The 20,732-nt window shown below is 38.5% G+C and overlaps 2 protein-coding genes across 5 annotated transcripts in view; one reads left to right on the forward strand and one right to left on the reverse strand.

The window, feature by feature from the left end:
* The window catches only part of RBM25 (RNA binding motif protein 25), a 39,327-nt gene that overhangs the window by 14,712 nt on the left and 3,883 nt on the right, over nt 1-20,732 (forward strand). For 2 of the 4 annotated variants that reach the window (XM_005284593.5, XM_065592984.1), the window contains 15 exons: nt 442-612; nt 957-1,014; nt 1,406-1,566; nt 5,181-5,363; nt 7,568-7,621; nt 7,864-7,947; nt 11,459-11,739; nt 14,312-14,528; nt 14,890-14,979; nt 16,028-16,101; nt 16,772-16,922; nt 17,373-17,697; nt 18,350-18,624; nt 19,257-19,355; nt 20,640-20,687. In XM_005284593.5, coding sequence (XP_005284650.2) covers nt 442-612; nt 957-1,014; nt 1,406-1,566; nt 5,181-5,363; nt 7,568-7,621; nt 7,864-7,947; nt 11,459-11,739; nt 14,312-14,528; nt 14,890-14,979; nt 16,028-16,101; nt 16,772-16,922; nt 17,373-17,697; nt 18,350-18,624; nt 19,257-19,355; nt 20,640-20,687 — 2,271 coding nt within the window. The remainder of the gene's footprint in view (nt 1-441; nt 613-956; nt 1,015-1,405; nt 1,567-5,180; nt 5,364-7,567; nt 7,622-7,863; nt 7,948-11,458; nt 11,740-14,311; nt 14,529-14,889; nt 14,980-16,027; nt 16,102-16,771; nt 16,923-17,372; nt 17,698-18,349; nt 18,625-19,256; nt 19,356-20,639; nt 20,688-20,732) is intronic. The other 2 variants (XM_065592983.1, XM_065592985.1) reach the window with 1 other exon arrangement.
* The window catches only part of LOC101948090 (uncharacterized), a 44,524-nt gene that overhangs the window by 3,215 nt on the left and 20,577 nt on the right, over nt 1-20,732 (reverse strand). The window lies entirely within an intron of this gene.

Here is a 20,732-nt window from a genome sequence, read left to right on the forward strand (position 1 = left end):
TTTTTGAGCCAGAATTAATCTTTTATTTACGGTCATAACTGTTAAGAATCTGTTTCTCATAGGACGTTAAGGTGTACCAGTATATCAAAGGATGGCAGGCTCATTGTTCATTTTTGAAGCAAGTTCTGAGTTAAAGATGACTCATAACATCGTATCCAAAAGTGATCTCCTTGCACAACTAGACCTCTTTCTGCCTTGCATTTCCAGCAATGATTTTAAAATAACAATTTCATTCTTTCGAATCTAATAGGCAATATTTATTATATTCCGTGTAGAATCTTAAAACTACTGTCCTGCTGTATTGGCTTGCAATTATCATGCTATGCTGTAAACTTAGTAGTGAAACACCTCTATATCTCCAACTCTTCCTTGTTTTAAGGCTCTAAACCATTTTCTGGTAAGTTATAAAATAGATACAGACATTTTGTTTTTCCTCCATAGGTCTTAGTTCCTACCACAGTGTCCATGGTTGGAAAGCACTTGGGACCCAGAAAAGAGCACCCTGGTCTAAAGAATAAAGAAAATGATGAAAATAGCGGTCCCACTACCACTGTCTTCGTGGGCAACATTTCCGAGAAGGCATCAGATATGCTTATAAGACAGCTCCTAGCTGTAAGTGCAGTGGTTGGTTTGTTAGACTTCATCCTCAGCTGGTGTGTAATGTAAATATTCTGTCATCACTATAAACATGGTGAGATTAATTCACAAGCAGTGAAGTTGGGCACTGATGGTGCAGTAATGACATGTTCATTAGACTTGTGTGAAAAGTGAACAATCAGTTTGACCAGAATAGCTTTCTTTCAGCTGGTACCAAATAGGAATATAGAAGATTTTTAGCAAAATTAACCCTTACTCTTTTGATTCCTTCACAGAATGGTACATTTTGCTTGTTTTGTGTGAGCAACTGTTTACAGTTTATTAAATGGTAACATTCCTTTCTTAATTTTGCCTTCAAGAAATGTGGCTTGGTTTTGAGTTGGAAGAGAGTGCAAGGGGCATCTGGAAAACTTCAAGGTAAGTGTCGCTTTTTGGCATCCTGATCAGATTCATTTATTTTGATTATCAGGCAGCTTTTAAAGTATATACTGACAAATTAATATAACTCCAATATTTTGCATTTAAATTGAGTTGCATATGGCAATTTTTCCTGTTAAATCTTTATAAAAAAGGAACAAGGTCCAAATCTTAAATTTTGTAATTCTTTGAGAATAATGCAGTGAATATTTCTTTGTAAATTTTGCAGAGTAAATATTTTCCCTTTTATGGTGCATATTTCTGGAATATTTTTTAAAAAGTTTGAGAACCTGTTAGTTCAAAGTTCCCAATATGGAAGATATTTAATGGTCTGTAAGGGAAAAGCTGTTAAATTGTTTTTTTGCTTTTCATCTCAATCATCAATCTCTAGCTTTTGGGTTTTGTGAATACAAAGAACCAGAATCCACTCTACGAGCTCTGAGACTACTCCATGACCTCCAGATTGGAGAGAAGAAGCTGCTAGTTAAAGTTGATGCCAAGACAAAAGCTCAGCTAGATGAATGGAAAGCAAAGAAAAGGGCTTCCAATGGGGTAGGTATGCAATGTGAGACCTGCACTATGTAATGAGGGGCGGGGACAGGGTTATCTAGGTCTGGAAGCCAGGGCTCTTGGCTTCTATTCCTATCTCAGCTCTTAACTCACTCCATGACTTTGGCGAGAGTGTGGCTCCTAAATCCCATTTGAGAGTTTGTGGGGCTTGGGAGCCTGATCTACTTAAGCATTTTTGAGAATTTTACCCTTAGGGCTTGTCTGCACTTAAATTTGCATATTTAACCAATGGAAACACCTGTTTTTCAGTTTAGCTTGCCTTTGTACATTTACTGAGGCATGCTAAACCAATATAAGCTAGGTTTAAATTGATTTAAGGGTGTCTGCATGCAAAGTTGCACCAATTGAACTAAATCTGTTCAAAATCACAGCTTTAAATTGATGCATCACCGTGTATCAGCCAGGCCTGAATCTCTGATTCTCAGTTTATATCCATTCTGAAAAGGAATAATACATATTATACTGTACCTTACTGTTCTGAAACTTAATGTTTAGAGATTTGAGACGTCTTTTAAAAAGTGACCTATAGAAATGTATTGTTTGTTACAAAATCCGTGAGCCAGTTGAGGGACCTGAATTAAGTTTGTCTTGCAGCCTTCACAATAGTTTAAAACTCATGCAAGACAGAAAAGTAGATTTATTTCTTTGCAGTTATAAGGCAGTGAACAGATCACAAGCAGATGTAACATTAAGCATGCAGGGTATTTTTTTTTTTTTTCCCCATCTTTGACTTGAGGGAACACCTGTTGGGGATCCAACCAGGGTCACTGTCCATCTAACTCATTCTAAATTTTCTGGTTTAATTATTTAATTGTCTTTCTGGGGTAGTTTGGTGTGCTGGATTTACTGGGCCAAATTCATCACAAGTGTAACTTGCTTGAAACTAGTAGTTATACCAAAGATTAATGCGGCCCATTTTTGCTAGATGCTTCTCTTTAGCAAGAGTAATAGAGCATGTTCATTCATTTAAAATACCTGCACTTTTTCTCTAATTGCCCCCAAGCAAAGGCATATACCAATGGGCACTCGCTTCTTGAAGCAACAATTATTCATAGCTCTAGTTGGCCAAAGTAGATTTTCAATTTCATTTTGTAGATAGTGAACACAAAAAAGTTGGTAAACTTTTGCAATCAGCGCTTTGTAGTAGCTCAGAAAGCTACACAGAATATGCTGGAAATATGAATACTTTTGTCCAATCAGAACCAATATGACTTCAGGTTTTTAACATAATTTTGTCTATCTTGCATATGGGGTCACAAGACTATTGCTCAGAACAACAAAGTGCTAATCCATGTGGGGGGGGGGGGGGAGGACGGATAGCTCAGTGGTTTGAGCATTGGCCTGCTAAACCCAGGGTTGTGAGTTCAATCCTTGAGGGTGCCATTTAGGGAACTGGGGTAAAAATCTGTCTGGGCATTGGTCCTGCTTTGAGCAGGGGGTTGGATTAGATGACCTCCTGAGGTCCCTTTCAACCCTGATATTCTATGATTCTATGATATGGCGCAAGTACTCTAGTTGCTAACCTAGATTAAGGGAGGAAAGTTTGACTCGAACACTCACTTCTGTCAAAGCTTTCTTTTTCCCTTCTGGCAACAGCTATAATTTCTCTGCTTACAGCTGGGATTGTAAGTAACCTTAACACTGTAGTGCAGCTGTAGGACATGAACAGGAAGGATTGTGCCTTCTGTGAATTTTTTTGGTGTAGCAAAGCAGAGAAGGTCAGTTGCGATGTGATGGCAATAAATTTAATCACTTATAGTGAAAATTCCTAATTCTTTTTAGGATATATTCTTTGAGAAACCTACTGATATCCATATAGAAAAGCTCTGTACCCTGATTTCATATAGTTTTGACTGGCATCTCTCTAATGATGTAGACCAGTGTTTCCCAAACTTGGGACGCCGCTTGTGTAGGGAAAGCCCCTGGCAGGCCGGGCCGATCTGTTTATCTGCCGCGTCCGCAGGACTGGCCAATCGCAGCTCCCACTGGCCGCGGTTCGCTGCTCTCGGCCAATAGGAGCTGCTGGAAGTGCCGGTCAGTATGTCCCTCAGCCCACGCCGCTTCCAGTAGCTCCCATTGGCCGAGAGCAGCGAACCGCGGCCAGTGGGAGCCGCGATCGGCCGGACCTGCGGACGCAGCAGGTAAACAAACTGGCCCGGTCCGCCAGGGGCTTTCCCTACACAAGCGGCGTCCCAAATTTGGGAAACATTGATGTAGACAAATTAGACTATGGTATGTTCTCATTATTGGTGGCTGAAGGAAATGTGAATTGCTGAGGAATATTGATGTAAGTAGTTATGAAATACTACCTCCACTGAAACACTAATATGAGTTATAGTAAATGCATTAAACGTTTATCAAAGTGCTTGCAGTTCCTTATTAACCCTTTCATGCCTTCCTTGGCATGCAAGGGCCACTCTCAGATCAGAAAGTTGCAGTGCTCTTCTCAGAAATCATTTTCTTGATTGATTTATTTATTTATTTATTTATTTTGTATTAATATACATTGCAACACTTAACTTCTAATATGAGAGAGATAAACCAAGCAACGCTTTGATCTAATTAGCTCCTCTTCGTGATCACCTCTTCTCCCTGGACCTCTTCAGCTCCACTCCCTGTCACTGCTTTCTAGTTCTTTCAGTCTACTCCTTTGGCCTGGCAGCCTCTTCAGCTCCAACTGAACCCTTCCTCCCCCTCATTTTTAGCTGCTGCTCCATCAGACCCTTCCCTCCCTTGCCCTACCCCCCCTTTTACCCACCACCTATCGCTTGATGAGACACCCAACTGGATTCTCAGGTGAGATTCCAATTTTGTTTTTTTGTTTTGTTTTGTTTTTTTGTTTTGTTTTGTTTTTTTAACAAAATGGTGGGGTGGGCAGTAAATGGGCAAGATATTCTTTATCCAAAGTATTTTTCATAAACTTCTGCATAACGTTGGTGCAAGGAGATCCTTTCCCAGAGTTTCCCTTTGTCCTGCTTCCCCACTTGGAGAAGAAAAAAGTGAGGATAAATATATGATCAGCAATAAGGAGACTTCTTGAATGGCAGGGATATTTTCTTTCTAGAAATGTTGCTTTAAAATAGCTCTTTCCCCACAGCTTACTGCTTTAAATTAGAAAAGGAAAACATTTTTATTGTATGATAGTCTAGTGAACTCCCCCCCCCCCCCCCCAAAAAAAAATAAATAAAAAGCTTAGAGGTGAGCTACTGAAGAGGTCTAAGTGATCTACAGTTCCTGACAGAAAGAGACCAGAAGCTATGGTAGATCAACATCCACAGCTGTTGATACTCCCCATTTGCTCTCTGTCTCTTCCTTGACCTTGATCTGTTTCAGTCTTATCACAATCCTCCTGTTGCAGTCTACAGCTATTCCACTTGTAAAACCCTGGAATGTGGTCCCTCTCTGGCACTGCTAGTGTGAGGAGGTCTGAGCAATAGGATGCAGTTGAGAGCTGGTCTTAAACTTTGGTAAACACTGTAGAGGCACTAGCAGGATTATTAATAAAAATGACCATTTGGGACAAAATTCTTCCTCTCACATGAGTGGGATTTAGTGTGACAGTTTGCTGATTTCTCTAAATTTGCCACTTTCCCTAGAACTCCAGACCAGAGTCTACAAATGACGATGATGAAGCACTGGATGAGGAAACAAAGAGAAGAGATCAGTTAATTAAAGGGGCCATTGAAGTATTAATACGAGAATATTCCAGCGAGCTCAATGCCCCTTCCCAGGAATCTGACTCTCACCCCAGGAAGAAGAAAAAGGAAAAGAAGGAGGACGTATGTGTTTTGATTTTGGACAAAACAGATTTTTCTTCAACTCACCTTTATATAATGGCCAAACCCTGTGCAAATACTTTAACCCAAAACTTCTGATGAGAAAACAAATCGACAAGCGTTGATGTCAGCAGCAGTTTCATGTATTAAATTGAAATCTAGTCAGTTTTAGATGCCATCCCCTCTGGATGGTTTAGGGGGTCTGAGCACCTAGACTTCTTGGAACTACAGGTTTGAATCTTGGCAGGTTTGACTCAGCCTTTCATCCCTCTGAGGTAGATAACGTTGAACTCAGTGCAGTTTATTGAATGTCTATAGGTCTTTCAGATGAGACCTTAAAAAACAAGATCATGCCTGTTCTGTGTTGACACTTAAAGATCCCAGAACGCTTTGTGTAAATGTAGTGGTTTGCTCTGGTGTCCTTTACCAAAAATTTCTCTTCTCCCCACTGTTTGATAGCATGCCATGAGTCAGCTGGTTGTTGCTACTTTACACCCCTGAGGTGGTTGCATTTCAGTGGTGGTATACGTGTATAGTTTTGAAACACTTTGGGATCCTCCAGGGATTAAAAGGCATGTTACTATTTTATTATTTTTACTATAAAACTATTATTATAAAAATGTTTTAGTTTGGCTGTGTTTGGCCAGCTGGCTTTCCTATACTTTGTGACACACAAAACATCTAGTGTTTGGCAGAAATGTTCTGATGCAAACCTCCTTTATGGGTGATCCTTTCAGTGTACTAAAATAAACTCTGGAGAAGAGGGGGAAACCAAGAATTTACAATTGGCAAGCTAAGACTTTGCTTTTGCAATTGAGTCACTAACCATGTGAAAATGAGCTCTTGACGCCTCTCACCCTCCACCCAAGGTTGCAAGAAATCAGAATCTAGTTGGACTGAGATTTTTACCTGCTTAAATCTACTGTATAATTCCCATTCCAAGGCAGTAATGCAGCTTCAGCTGCTGATGGGGTGTGAAAGAGCGGTGCAAGAAGCAACACCTCTCCCTCTGGGAGTGAGTATATCATCCCCACATCATTCTTAGTCTAAAATAACCTGAGGAATAGAAGTCCTGAGTTGAGAATTTAGATTTCCTTCCTCTCACTTTCTTTGGGGCAAGACTTTTTGGATAAGAATCTAAGAATAAAGTCATTGTCTAATGCTGTGGGCTGTATATTATGCAAACAAAAAATACTGTAAAATGTTTATTGTGCTGTGGCTATCTCTGGTCATGGATAATGACCGATGACTATACTATCACATTGTCATGCCACTATAATCTTGCAAGAGCCGAGTGCTAAGTGTACTTTTTGGAACTCTGCTATCTCTGCATGATCTAGCTTTAGACCACTCTGAGCTAGCAGAGCAGATTAATATGTTCTGCCAAAGACACAGCAGCTGTTGGGTTGAAATTGCACTTTGCCTTCTCTCCCTGATGGGTAGGGAAACGAGAATCTTGGAGGCTACCATCTTTGGCCTGTGGGGGTGCAGGTGGGAGCAGGGAGATGATCCTAGTTCATCACTCCTTTGACTTTTAAGGAGGGGGAGAGAAGAATCTGTGGGTGGGAGGTGGAGGGAAGATGCCATGTGGAAAAAAAAAAAAAACTGCTTGTTCTGGGGCTTCTGTCCCCCTGAAGGGGATGGGAAGAAAACTGCTGATGTTAGCAGCTGAGTCCTTCACTAGTTCCACTGGATGAAGGAATGATGGATGATGTGGGGGAGATGAGGGTGTGTGGGAGGAGTGGCGAGTGAGTGGAATCTGTTTTTGAATTTCAAGCACGGGGGAACCTCGCTAATTCGCACTAACTACCAGGAGACCCATTGCAGATGACTAAATTTTGCGAATTAGCGAGTAAATAAACAAAATCGAGATTTATGCACCACAATGTATTGATCACTTATTTTGACAAGTGTAGTTTAGTCTTATTTATGACATTATTATAGTGTACTAATGTCCTATAGTACGCTTTGTAATTCTGTGATGTCTTACTAATATGAGACCTCACTACAACATCTGTTAAATCTTTGCTGAGAAATAGATCAGTGAAGGGAGAATTAGCGAGGTTCTTCTGTAATTTTGTTGAGTCAAAAAAAATAAGATCACAGCAATACAATATTGCTTATAGTACAAACATACAAAACATTGTTTTTCAGAGTAGTGTGCAATCTATTTTTAAAAAAAAAAATCTCCGTGGATTTTTCCGCAGATTTTCCGCAGATTTCCAGTGGCCCCACTGATACCTTATCCACTCATCACCAAGGTTCGTTTACATTGTAGGCTTTGACAATGACTATGTTTACTGCTAGTTGCCAGATTTGTGACTCTTGTCCATCTGATTTTTCACTCATTAACATCAGACTGTCAGGTTTGGTACTACAGAAGGGGTATATTTATCTCTTACAAGACTGGTACAAAACTTCTAACCTTGAGCTTTTCTCTTGTTCTTCTGTGTATGTACAGATGGCTCTTAATGCTTTTCCTCCTGTCCCCCTTGTTTTTTAGGAGGATATAAATGCTATAGAAATGGAGGAAGACAAAAGAGACCTGATATCAAGAGAGATCAGTAAATTCAGAGACACACACAAGGTAGTATTCTTGTTTTTGCACTTGATACAAAATTAGGCTTTTACAGAATCCAAAAAAACCCTCTTTTATAAAATTTACCAATACAATATCACTTAAAATACTGTTTATAATGAGGTGTAATATATATATATATAGAGAGAGAGAGAGAGAGATTTAAAAGCCAGCAAAAAACACATACCACATTAAGTGGCCCTTGGCATTTGTAACTCTTAGTTGCTATTGATTGCTTTGCAGTCGTCTCACTTTTATCATGAATAGACACAACTTAAGTTTCTACACATACATTAGGTTAGATATATTTATAACTAAAGATTAAACAGGCTGCAATGTAAGACATACACTTGAGTGTGTTTCTGTAGACAGTTATAACGTAATCCAAGGAAACGTTTTATGGAGAGCTGAAACTTACTTTTAAATTTGACTTTTTTATATTAATAGTTCTAAGTTGAGTGGGGGAAAATTAAAAATAGGTCAGTGGTTACCAGAATTACCAAAATTTAGATGCATGGAAGAATTGTAAATTCCCATAAAGCTAATCTATTCATTGACCCCCACCATTATGATAGAGATCATATGGTGACTAATGCAAGATGAAACTCAGCTTGGAAAGTAACATGGAATAGGATGTAAGTATGAGCTTCTGTTTTTTATTATATTTATGGATGCCCCCTCAGAAAAATATGCAAAGGGGTAACTGGCTTGGAAATGTTGTGCACAGCAAATCCCACTTCAGGGTTCCCACCTACAGAAGTTTCTGTTAATGTCAGTGCATTTATGAATGTTTCTGGTTTGGAAGGTGGTACAAATGGATAGTGAAATGCAAACTGTGCATGTAATATATTTCAATGTTTAGCTTATAAGGCGGTATTAATTTTCCCCAGCAAGAGTGGAGGTGGTCCATGACCCATTGAAGTATTAACCAGTGTTCACGTTTTGAGCAAACACTTTTTTTGAATACCTGAAGTTGACATTGATGAAAAGGTTGAAGGTGCAATAAGGTGAAGCGTACCTCTGTTATTCAGCTTTACCTTGGGCAGTTGTTGGGTGGTACTTTTTCACACAACTTTATCAACATAAAGCAAAAGGAACACTGCTAGCAATGTAAATACTGCATTTTCCTCTCCACTCAATTTGGGAATGAAAGCCTAAGGAAAAGAATTCCAGAAGAGATCTTCTGGTGAATTTCAGTAATTAAATATGAAACTGGTCAATGGTGAGACATAGAAAAGTTGTGTTTAATTCCAGGCCCTGTCAAGTCACTGGTACAAAATATAAACAAATCACGTGGTTTAAAAAAATTAAAATATGCTTCACTGTTTCAGAAGCTGTCAGGCATTTTACTGCCTTTGATCTATTTTATTGGGGGGGATATTTTGGATTTCTTAACTTTAAAATCAACTTTAATTATAATAAATGGCCATTGCCTATATTGGGTGGAATGATTTAAAAGGGCTGTTGAATCCATAGCAGCTGGCTAGTGAGCACAGTGAACCTTTGCATGTTTTTAATATGAGTTTATAAAACAATAACCACAGACTGTCAGGGTATCAGCCTTGCAGGGGGCGTCCATTTACAGCACGGACGAGTCTGAAGAGAGCTCAAGGTAAGATTTATGATTCTTCTATCTGTCCTTTCCTGTTCATTACTTCATTATATCTATGATGCTTTTTCCATCCCATTATCCCTTCAGACTCTTTTGTTTACACTGGTAGCAGTTATTTAAATGAGGTTTTGATATGAACCAGATAGGCCAATTCATTCTTTTATTAGATTTTTAAGGAACCAAATTTATAAAATAGGTCATAAGAGACCAAAACTTGTACAGATAAAAGATGTCTCTGAGACAAAAATTTTTGCTATGAACAAGTATTTGAGAGAAAATCCAGGAATTCAGCAAAAGAAATTTCTATTGGAACATCTAAAATAATCTGTAAGTATCAACTGTTTCAGTATATAAACTTTTCTTTAAAAGTATATGAAATTGAGGTAAGTTTGATTTTGAAAGTTGACATAGCATAGTCTAACATCTTACCATATTAGTTTGTTACATTATAAGACGTCTATAAAAGAATTTCACTTAGTTTCTAAGTTTTCACCCCTCTATTTTGTAGAATTTTAAGTTTTGTTTTTTGTAATATCCGTTTCCTACCATTTTTTAATCCCTTTTTCCTTTTGTGATTTCAATGTATCCAACGCTAGCATGCCTATATTTTACTATCAATGCAGTGTGGTATGTATGGTGGCTGGATATATTGATCTCTTGTGAATTAGCTTTATTTCTGTAACCCTTTGTCAGTTCTCTGGTCCATTGGCATGTGACAGAAGAATATTTACCAGGTAAGATTGCTTTTTAAAGTTGTCTTAAATGCATTGTTTAAAGAAAGAAAGAAAAGAAAAGAAAATGCACATTTTATTGTTTCAGTTTTTAATTTCTTTACAGTGGTGGTAAACGTGGAGCCAAAGGGGATAAAACCTGTTTTTTCTGCTCAGTATGTGTAAAAACCATGTGGGGTTCTGGCATCTGTCAGGCTGACAAACTTGGTCTGTCTTTGTTGTTTGGTATTTTTGTGAACCGTGTACTTGCTCTTCCTCCCAGAAACATAGCTTATAGGCAAAGTTAATCCAGTGTTGGCGATCCATGTCCTAGCACAGCATCTGTAAGTTAACACACAACAATTGCTTCCAAGGATGGATTTATCTATCATTCTATTGATGTATTTTCTATTGTCTTATAGGAGTCCTGGTTATAGATACTGTTTTTAAATGGAAAAGTTGCAACTGTATACAATTTTAGTAAAACTGTAGCCGATAACCCTTTAGTTTCTATATTTCAAATGAGTGATTTCCAACCTTTTTTAATCTTTCCATCTTGTAGGGGTGGAAGTTGAGGATTCCATTCGGCAGAATTCACTTTTTACAAGTGAATAGTTAGAGCTCTTTAGGAAGGGCAAAGTGGGAGGGGTCCAGCTCCCTCCTCACTGTTGAGGCATGTGTGCCCATGTGCAAATGGATGAATTTCTTTACCCCAAGTTTTCAGATAGGGTTGATTTGGTCTGCTGAGACCATGGGGAAACAACTCTGTCCCAATGGGCATCAACTGAATTCTGTTTGTCCAGCTCAGAAGAATGAATTTTGTTAGCTAAAAGTTCATTTTGTTTGTACCCAAGTGGTTCATTGCACCTGTGGAGTCTGTGGCTCTGCTGTGAACCGTGATTGGGAGTGCACGGTGTATGTGCAGCTCAGTCATTATACAACAATCCAAGGCCAGTCCTACCCTGCCATCCAAGGTTGGAGATTGCTGGTCTGTGTAGATCTATGCTTTTGCACGAAATCTAGTCTTGTGATTGCTGCATTTTGATTTCATACTTATGAGTTCAAACTATTCAATACATTAAATGTTAAATCACTGGCGGTTTTGGTACATCCATTACCAGCCTTGCGTGTTGCGCCGGGACTATCAGATTCCTGCAATTATGGAACTAACTGTGAAAGTTCTCTTGTTGGTTTCTAGAAACTGGAGGAGGAAAAAGGCAAAAAAGAGAAAGAAAGACAGGAAATTGAAAAAGAACGGAGAGAAAGAGAGAGGGAACGGGAGCGTGAACGAGAGAGGAGGGAACGCGAAAGAGAGAGGGAACGGGAGCGTGAACGAGAGAAGGAGAAAGAACGGGAGCGTGAACGAGAGCGGGATAGGGATCGTGACCGGACTAAAGACAGAGACAGAGACCGGGATCGAGACCGAGACAGAGACCGTGAAAGGAGCTCAGACCGCAACAAGGATCGAAGCAGATCAAGGTAAATAAAAGTTTGAGTTGCTGAAATAGAACTCTAGTTCTTGCTAAGGCTGCTTGCGCAAGTGAATATAGTTCAATGTATTGGGTTTTTCTTTCACTTAGGATTGAGAGCTGTCTTTTTTTCTAAGTAAAAAAAAAAAAATACGTCCATGTAAAATGGGAAATATTATTTAAAAAAAACTTATTTTATACATCAAAAGTACACAAAGCATATGACAGTTCCCACAAAGGTGAAGCCTTATTGCTCAACCTGTCATCCTAACTAATCGGCAGTATGAACAGAGCTAAACTGCAAAGAAGCTAGTGGCTAAACATGGTGATGCAAAGTCTGCATGCAGGTTGTGAGCCAAATGTGAAGAGGGAGAGATTGTTTCACGAAGGTGCACCCTAATTTAAGGGACTGACTAAATGCTTTTGAGGTCCTGGTCTTGTGGCGGTAGAGCCAGATGGAGGTATTATGCAGTGTCAGAATTGGTATGCTTATGGGGCAGTAGAGGGTTAAAAATAATGTGAAAGATGATAAATGTGAATCTCTCTCAGTAGGTGGTGATAACATACCCTTATCTTCATTTAAGATTGAAGCTTTGTATACAAGGCTTTTCAGGCCAGCAGTAATCTCTCTTTTTTTTTTTTATTTTTTATGTCCTATAAAAAAAAATAGAGTAGGGGCAGTATTCATACCTAAGGCAGTTGTCCAGGCTGACTTCTCTCTCTCTCTTTCTTTTTTTTTTTTTTTTTTGGGGGGGGGGGGGAGAAGGGTAGAGGGGTGTTTTGGAAAGATGATCTTTCATACCTTGCACAACTATCTAGCTTTCTTATTGTCTTCTGCTTTTGGGATGGGTAGGGAGAAAGAAAAGAAGAATCCTTATAGGGCTGGGTGAGGCAGCTGGATGTGAGTCTTTCATACTGATTGGGTTTGAGGGTTATTTTTTCATAACTGGTTGCATTATACCCACTATATCCCCACCAAAGATCCCTTTATGCCTCTTCCGACAGAGCATCTGCCCTCCATCATGAGGTGTCCCTTCTCTCTCCCTGTAATAGTCCTTCAGCAAGGTGATATCCTTTGTTAAGAGGATAAGGGAAAGTTTTATACATAAATATAAAGAAATAAAAAGATCCTAACTTCTGCTCAGCAAGACCTGCTCTCCCTTTTCACCACGATTAACCTGACCTACCTCTGTTCCTGGTAGCCCGAAGAATGAGGGACTGAGCTTGCAGTTCAAACTGAGATCTCTGCAAGTAGCATAAACCTTAAGAGTTATTTAAACTGTAAAACGATGGCCTGGAAAATAAAGGGGACCAAGAGCTTTGGGGCATGTATGTGGAAAACTATTAGAGAACATTGACCCTTGAATACTAGTTACTGCCATGTGAGCTTAGTGATTCCAAGTGTTTATGGTTGGGCTGACTAAGAAACAGGTTTAAAAAACAGCAAAAATTAAATGTAGATTTACATAGTCAAATAACTATCACTATAGCTAATCATTTTGTACAATAACAAGAGGAATAACTCCAGAGAAGGCAGAGTGGATAACAATCAATGATTTTTTTTAATTTTTTTTTTTATTTAAATCGGATTTTTTTGATAAAATGCTTTTTGAGGGAAAAACCCATCTAAAGAGAGATACGTTATAGCTCAAAGTTATATCATCATCGAATAGGGATTATAAATTCTAATTCTATAGTATGAGACAATATATTCATCTTTAAGAAAAGTTTTGTAAATGAGTTCCAATAGTTCATGGATTAGGGACCCAATCTTATGGGGGTCCTGGGGCTTCTGTATTGATTATTTAGGTTAATCTTTCTATCTACCCAATGGGACTCAGTGCTCAGTCTAGAAGATACCATCAGAAATGCTTAGTTTTGCAGTTCTCAAACTGTGGATTCGTGTCTCCAGAAATAACATGCATGTTAACAGGAAAAATGTTTTTTTAAATAAATAATATATAGAGGTGAAAAATAACAGACCTCAACCCTATTGTCCCTCTGCAAATTGGCGTACACAGAGTCAATCCCTTACACCTCTCTAAAAGTGCAAAGTTTCAAAAAGTTCAATGAATAGAAGATTGTTGGGGCGGAATAGAGCTGGACAAGGAGAATTCTGGAGATAAATGGGAGAAGGGAGGGACAGGCAGTAGAAACAAAAGTGAAACTGTTTGAGCAGCATATTCCAGAAGTCTTGAGGTCTTTCTGAGTGTACCCTTCATTGGTTTGAGATCTACCATACCATTCTCTCACTAGAAGGGAAAACCTATAATGGCAGCAGGCCGTAAAAGAGACCCAGTTTGGATCTCATCTATCTCCGAGTTTTGAAGAATGTGTATTAAGGTTATAACAACCGACAAGAATGCACTTTTATGTAGAAATCCATGATTAAATCAAGTCTTCCTGACTAGTGATTTAAATCATGATCTAAATAAATTTGATTTAAATCAAATCCACTCTGAGAGAAGGTATCAATACTGTATTATGTGTTTGAAATTACATCCAATACTTGTTTGTGTGTGTTTGGTAGAGGAGATAAGCTAGCTGGTTGTATGCTTAATTGTATTGGCTCTTGTCCTTAGAGAGAAAAGCAGAGACAGAGAACGGGAGCGGGAACGGGAAAGAGAACGGGAGAGAGAGCGGGAGAGAGAACGAGAGCGGGAAAGGGAAAGGGAGAGAGAACGGGAGCGTGAGCGAGAAAAGGACAAGAAAAGGGACCGAGAAGAGGATGAAGAGGATGCCTATGAACGCCGAAAGCTGGAAAGGAAACTACGTGAGAAGGAAGCTGCTTATCAAGAGGTAGTTTGGGAGTAGCTATGCTTTTCAAACTTTTCAAGTTACTTGGAAAGTCGCTTCTGATGTCAGTGACTTTTTAATCATGTGTTTCTTGGTGGTTGTCTTACTGCACAACAGTGCACTTTTTTCCCAACCCCATATCTAACCCTTTGGCACTGGATGACAGGATTCAGAACACATTACACAAATTAAATCAGTCTGGAGGGGAATTTCTGGCCCATTCATTCCAAGGGTTTAAACTATAAATAGCGAATTTGTGTATCTTGACCTAATTATTTCTAAGTATGTGGAAACTGGTTTTGTTTTTTAGTTGTTTTTAATGCTCATGAGATTGGAGAGTATTTCGTATATATTTTTATTGCAGCGTCTTAAAAACTGGGAGATCAGAGAACGGAAGAAAACTAGAGAATATGAAAAAGAATCTGAGAGGGAAGAAGAAAGACGAAGGGAAATGGTAAGATTCACTATTTGCAATTGAATTTAAAAATTTTTTTCCTGTGTCTGAATTAGAACTGAGACAGATTCTGTAATTTTCTTCACATAAAGGGCTACTGTGAAATATCCTGTAATGTATTGTCCTGCTTACATCAACAGAACACATGGATTTTTGTACACAATAGCTTAAAGCTAACTAGCCACATAATTGTGATAGATGGCTTTTAAAATGTAAAGCAGAAGCGTTAGGTAAGAGATCCTGGAAAAATGAAGCTTGGTTGCCTGGCTCTAGCAGAAGCAAAACAGGGAGAGAGGCAGGCAGCTGCAAAATACTCTAGTTGTCTTACAGAGAATTGCACCTTCAGTATGAAATGTTACAACTGTGACCAACACACCTGTCAAGTTTTCAGTGTAAACGTAGTCTGTTTTGACGTATAAAACATTGGTCAGATCTAGTCTGCTGGATGTACTCGTGTGGTATGCTTGGCATGTTCAGATTCTGCAGAACGAGGTGGGTTTTTTAAGATTCTGTTCCTCTACCACGTTTTGGCTCGTGCATGAGCTTAATGCTGCAGCACATTGCAAAGGAGTATTTAAATCTAAAATTATTCATTAGAATTATTTGTTGATGAAACTTTTGGTTTTATAAAATCTAAATTTCAAGACTAAATGGAACTGATAGTGCCCATTTAAACTGACACTTTCAAATCCATTAAAAAACTGGCTTATAAAGAGTTTATTTGAAGAACCCTATTGTGGTTTTCTTATTTAGGACACAAGAATATTGACCATATGAAAAAGCTTCAAGATGTTAGATAATGAGAACTTCAGTGCTTGCCAGTGAGGGACATTTATCCTACCAGTCAGAGATGGACAAACATTAGTGAGTTGTCACACTATTATATGGGAGGAGGGGGGTGATGCCACTCCAGAAACACTCCATCTGCTGGCAGGGGGAATTTGTATCCAATAGCTTAAACAGGGATAGAATGAAACTGGATGTATTTCCTCTGAGAGGAAGGAATAGAAAATCTTTACAGTAATGTTGATGTCTCTACTTGCTACAGGCAAAAGAAGCCAAACGGCTAAAAGAATTTTTAGAAGATTATGATGATGACAGAGACGATCCAAAATATTACAGGTATGTTTGAGTAAGCAACCAAGCAGGATAATCCAATCCTCATTAACTAGCTGTTTAATAAAATTGTCATGGTTACTGGTAGAAAATAAGAGGCATGGGTTTACAGGGAACTTGGCACTCAAATATTGTGGTGATAAGGATCATAAGTAGCTAGATTACCTCATGGAGTCAATACATTCAAAATCTGAGAGAACTGGATAACACTTTACTGCTACTCACTGCTTCAAGGAGCATCCTCTCCTTCCCACTCCTTTAACAGAGATGAGGGTACTGCATTAGGATGAGGCAGAACATGAGATCAAAGTAGTCCCAAAACTGTGGGTAAGGGAGGGAAGAGTGGACTTCTATATAAACTTATTTCTCTGCTCTTTATACTGGGGCTGTGAAATATGAAATAACTATAATTTTTTCATTCAGGATTTCAGAAAGAGCACTTGTCTCTCTGCATGTCTCTTTATCTGCGGAGCATGACGATGCTGATTCTTTGGAGTTGTGTATAGAATGGGAGTTGACATTTTAGCATCTCCCATCATGAGAATAGAGGGTTCAAGATGCACTTATACATCTTGTGGTTTTACTTAATGGAAAAATGAATGGAAGCAGTTGTGTCTTAGAAGGCTTTCATTAGATTGTTCTTAACTTTTAAGCACAAAGTTTCTATCTTCTTCAGGGGTAGTGCTCTTCAAAAGAGATTGAGAGATAGGGAGAAAGAGATGGAAGGAGATGAACGAGATAGGAAGAGGGAGAAAGAAGAGTTGGAAGAAATCAGGCAGCGCCTTCTGGCAGAAGGACATCCAGATCCAGATGCAGAACTCCAGAGGGTAAGCAGCAACTGGTCTGACAAAGGAAAATGCATAGATATCTTTGTAGTATTAGGCAAAGTTAAATGTTTGAGCACATATTTAATAAATTAGAGGTTTATAGTTGACCTGGTGGTAATATATGCTTTATTCGTCCAAATGTAGATATGGAAAGCTTTTTTGGTTTCCAGTCTTTATGTAAGTATCACAAAATTGTTAATCTGGATTATTTTTTTAAAAATCCAGATAAAATGGAGTTTAAAAAATGATTTGGATTTACAGGGTTATCCGATTATGAAGACAGTAGTAGGGTTTGTGTATATTTTAATCCTTAATAACCGATTATGCAATGGACACTTCATGGAGTAATGGGCAGAACATTTAAGTAGGTCCTTTTTCAGAATCTTCCCAAATAGCACAATTTTGGTTTTGAGAGGTTTTTACATTCGCTAATTGGCTTTTTATTTGCAGATGGAACAAGAGGCCGAAAGGCGCCGACAGCCACAAATCAAACAGGAGCCAGAATCTGAGGAAGAAGAGGAAGAAAAGCCAGAAAAAGAGGAAAAAAGGGAAGAACCAGAGGAAGAGGAGGAGGAACCGGAACAAAAGCCTTGCCTTAAACCAACCCTACGACCCATCAGCTCTGCCCCATCTGTTTCATCTGCTAGTGGCAACGCAACCCCTAACACCCCTGGTGATGAATCTCCCTGTGGCATCATCATCCCTCATGAAAACTCGCCTGATCAGCAACAGCCAGAGGAGCATAGACCTAAAATAGGACTTAGCCTCAAATTGGGCAAGTTGTCATTTCATTTCAATTTTCCTTGAGGCTTTGTAGAGAGAAGAAAATAGGAAGTTGAGAAACAATTCAGTTTTCCAAATTATATTGTAGATTTGGGAGCAAAACTGAGCAACTTGATATGCTAAATTGCCAGTACCTAGGATGTTCTTCCTGCTCAAAGATATCTTAATATATTAGCTGATTTGTCTAAAATCTGGGAAGAAGAAAACAGGTTTGGCATGCTAAGTGAGTGGTTTCCTAAAGAATGCTCTACTAATGAGCTCTGATTAATACTTTGTACTTAAAATGTCTTTTGTTAGAAGACCTGTAAGCGTCAGACTGAAAGTCCATTGAAATCTGTCCATTGACATCAGTAGGCTCTGGCCAGAAGTGCTTTACAAACATTTATTCATAATACCTTTTTCAAAGACCAGCAAAATAAGGGATAGAAAGGCTGACTTTCCCAGAGCAGCACAGTAAAGTGGTGACAGAATCCAGAATAGAACAAGAGTCTTGACTCCCATTTCCTCTGCTCTAAGCACTAGAGAACAATTTTTATATCCCTATTCCTTATTTAGGGGTGTGAATTTTATTGAGAAGACAGACAAAACTACCTTCAGTTGTAAATTACAAATATTTTATTATTCTCTCCTGCCTTTCTTTGTAGGTGCCTGCAATAGTCCAAGCCAGCCCAATGCTGTGAAGAGGAAGAAGCTCCCCGTGGACAGTGTATTCAATAAATTTGAGGATGAAGACAGTGATGATGTGCCCCGGAAAAGGAAATTGGTCCCCTTGGATTATGGTGAAGAAGATAAAGGCTCCTCCAAGGGCAATGTCAATACAGAAGAAAAGCGCAAACATATTAAAAGTCTTATTGAGAAAATTCCCACAGCCAAACCAGAGCTTTTTGCTTATCCTCTTGATTGGTCTATTGTGGATTCAGTGAGTAACTGTTTCTTTAATTTAAAAAAAAATAAAGCTAATGTTGATCAGAAAGCATAATCTGCCAAGTGATGCACCATGGTATTCACTAAAAAGACAAAACGTGTCACCATGAGTCACATCAGTAGTTCTGACTCGAATCAAACATGACAGTTGATGCTGTACTTCCTGTCCACAGATAGCATCTACTCCGTATCATGCCATGCCTGCTTATTTTAGCTCCTGGCCTCTCCCTAGCTGGTGATACAAATTTATATAATGGGTTTTATGATAGGACCAAAAGTCCACTAGAAACTTATTGTAGACCATAAGACTTTTTTGATTTAAACCATAGGTGAGAATTAGGGACATTTAATTTACTATGTCACCAGGTCCCTGAGGAATAGCTTTTGATTTCTAACCAGTTCTGTTAGGTAGTATAACTTTTTGCAGAAAATTGGTCTGCATTTGTGTTGGGCAGGTATAAATTGAATTAAAATATTGATCTAACATTATATAATGTTGGATCTTTCACTAGCTATTTGTGTGTTAGATCCTCTGCATCACTGTTAGTAGCTGGCTTCTGGGTAGTACTGATGGGCAGTAAGGATGATGGTAATAGTCTGACATAAATGGTGTTCTTTCCTTTTCAGACATTAATGGAACGTCGAATTAGACCATGGATCAACAAGAAAATAATAGAATATATTGGTGAAGAAGAAGCTACACTAGTTGATTTTGTTTGTTCAAAGGTTAATATAATTTTTCTCTGAATAACTTCCTAAACATCTGGGTTTTGTTTCCAGTGTAAAAAGACAATGGCTGGAGAATAACCATTTGAAGATACTACCAGTTTGTAATGTTGACCAGTAGCAAGCAGCCAACACAGATTTAGTGCATGTACCCAATTACAAGACAGCTCCTTTAATACTTACTTACTCACGGTATGCATATACCCAAGGCTCTTTGCAGTCTGCTGCACACTTAACTGGATTTTTGTAGTGAGACTCTCCAGGGCAACAGATGAGATTTTGCAGAAACTTCAGATGAATTAAAAAAGATTTTTATATAATTTAAATAGGAAAGTGAATAATAATCAGTATATTATCCCTGTTCACTTTCATATTTAATTCAGTTTATTTTACCTTGCCCCATAGGTCTTAATTTTTAGTGTTTATTGAAAATCCATAACTGTTAGAAGCTCTCGGAGGGAAGCAAGAGATTTTGCTTTTTGGGTTCAGAAAAGTTAGACTTTTGGCACCTGAGAAAAATGTGGGATACATTTTGAGAGTGTGGAATAAGCACGTTAAGTGGATATAAAATGAATGTATTTGAAATATTTAACCATGGTGATACTGATATTTGCCTAGTTAGATTTCAGATTTAATGGATCCTTGAAATGAATGTGGCAGTTGATACTTGTAACAGCTTTGGAACAGGCTGTTTGCAGATTCAGGCAGAGACCACTGGACTGATTTTACATTTGGTTCACTTTTTAAAAAAGGTTTCTTCACAGCCATAGGGCTAGAAACATTTATTTTATTTTTTAAAATAAAAGCCTGGCTTCTGGAGCACAATTTTGATAGGAGGTATTAATTTTAGCAAAGTTTTCATTTATTTGTTTAAACTTTATTAAATTTTATATATAATGCCACCCTCTCCTGGAAAAGGACTTTGAGCGCTGAAAAACAATTTCAAATATGTTAAAATAAATACCATCCATTCAGATCTCTAACAAATAAAACAAAGTGATGGGGGATGATTGATACCCACCCACTCACTGTTCTCCCCTTATCCTCTCCCAATAGATCCAGGTTGGAGGAGGGGACATTCCTTCCCCCTCACTCCCCAAATTAGCACAGCCAGGCTGGAAGTGTAGGAGCAGTCTTTAAGGATTCTTAATAACTTGCTGTGGCGAAACAGTGGGTTGCTTGCTATAGCAATTTCAAATTTGGGCTAATTTTTTGGAGATCTTTAATATGAGTACAGTTCTTCAGATCTCAGTTTGTAGTCTGAAAACCATTTATTTTTTTCAGGTTATGGCTCATAGTTCGCCGCAGAGCATATTGGACGATGTTGCCATGGTAAGCTGAAATTGAATATCAATTATCTTCTTTTCCCCCTGGCCC

Source organism: Chrysemys picta, chromosome 4 (genome assembly GCF_011386835.1).
Source record: "Chrysemys picta bellii isolate R12L10 chromosome 4, ASM1138683v2, whole genome shotgun sequence".
NCBI classification, from domain to species: domain Eukaryota; kingdom Metazoa; phylum Chordata; order Testudines; family Emydidae; genus Chrysemys; species Chrysemys picta.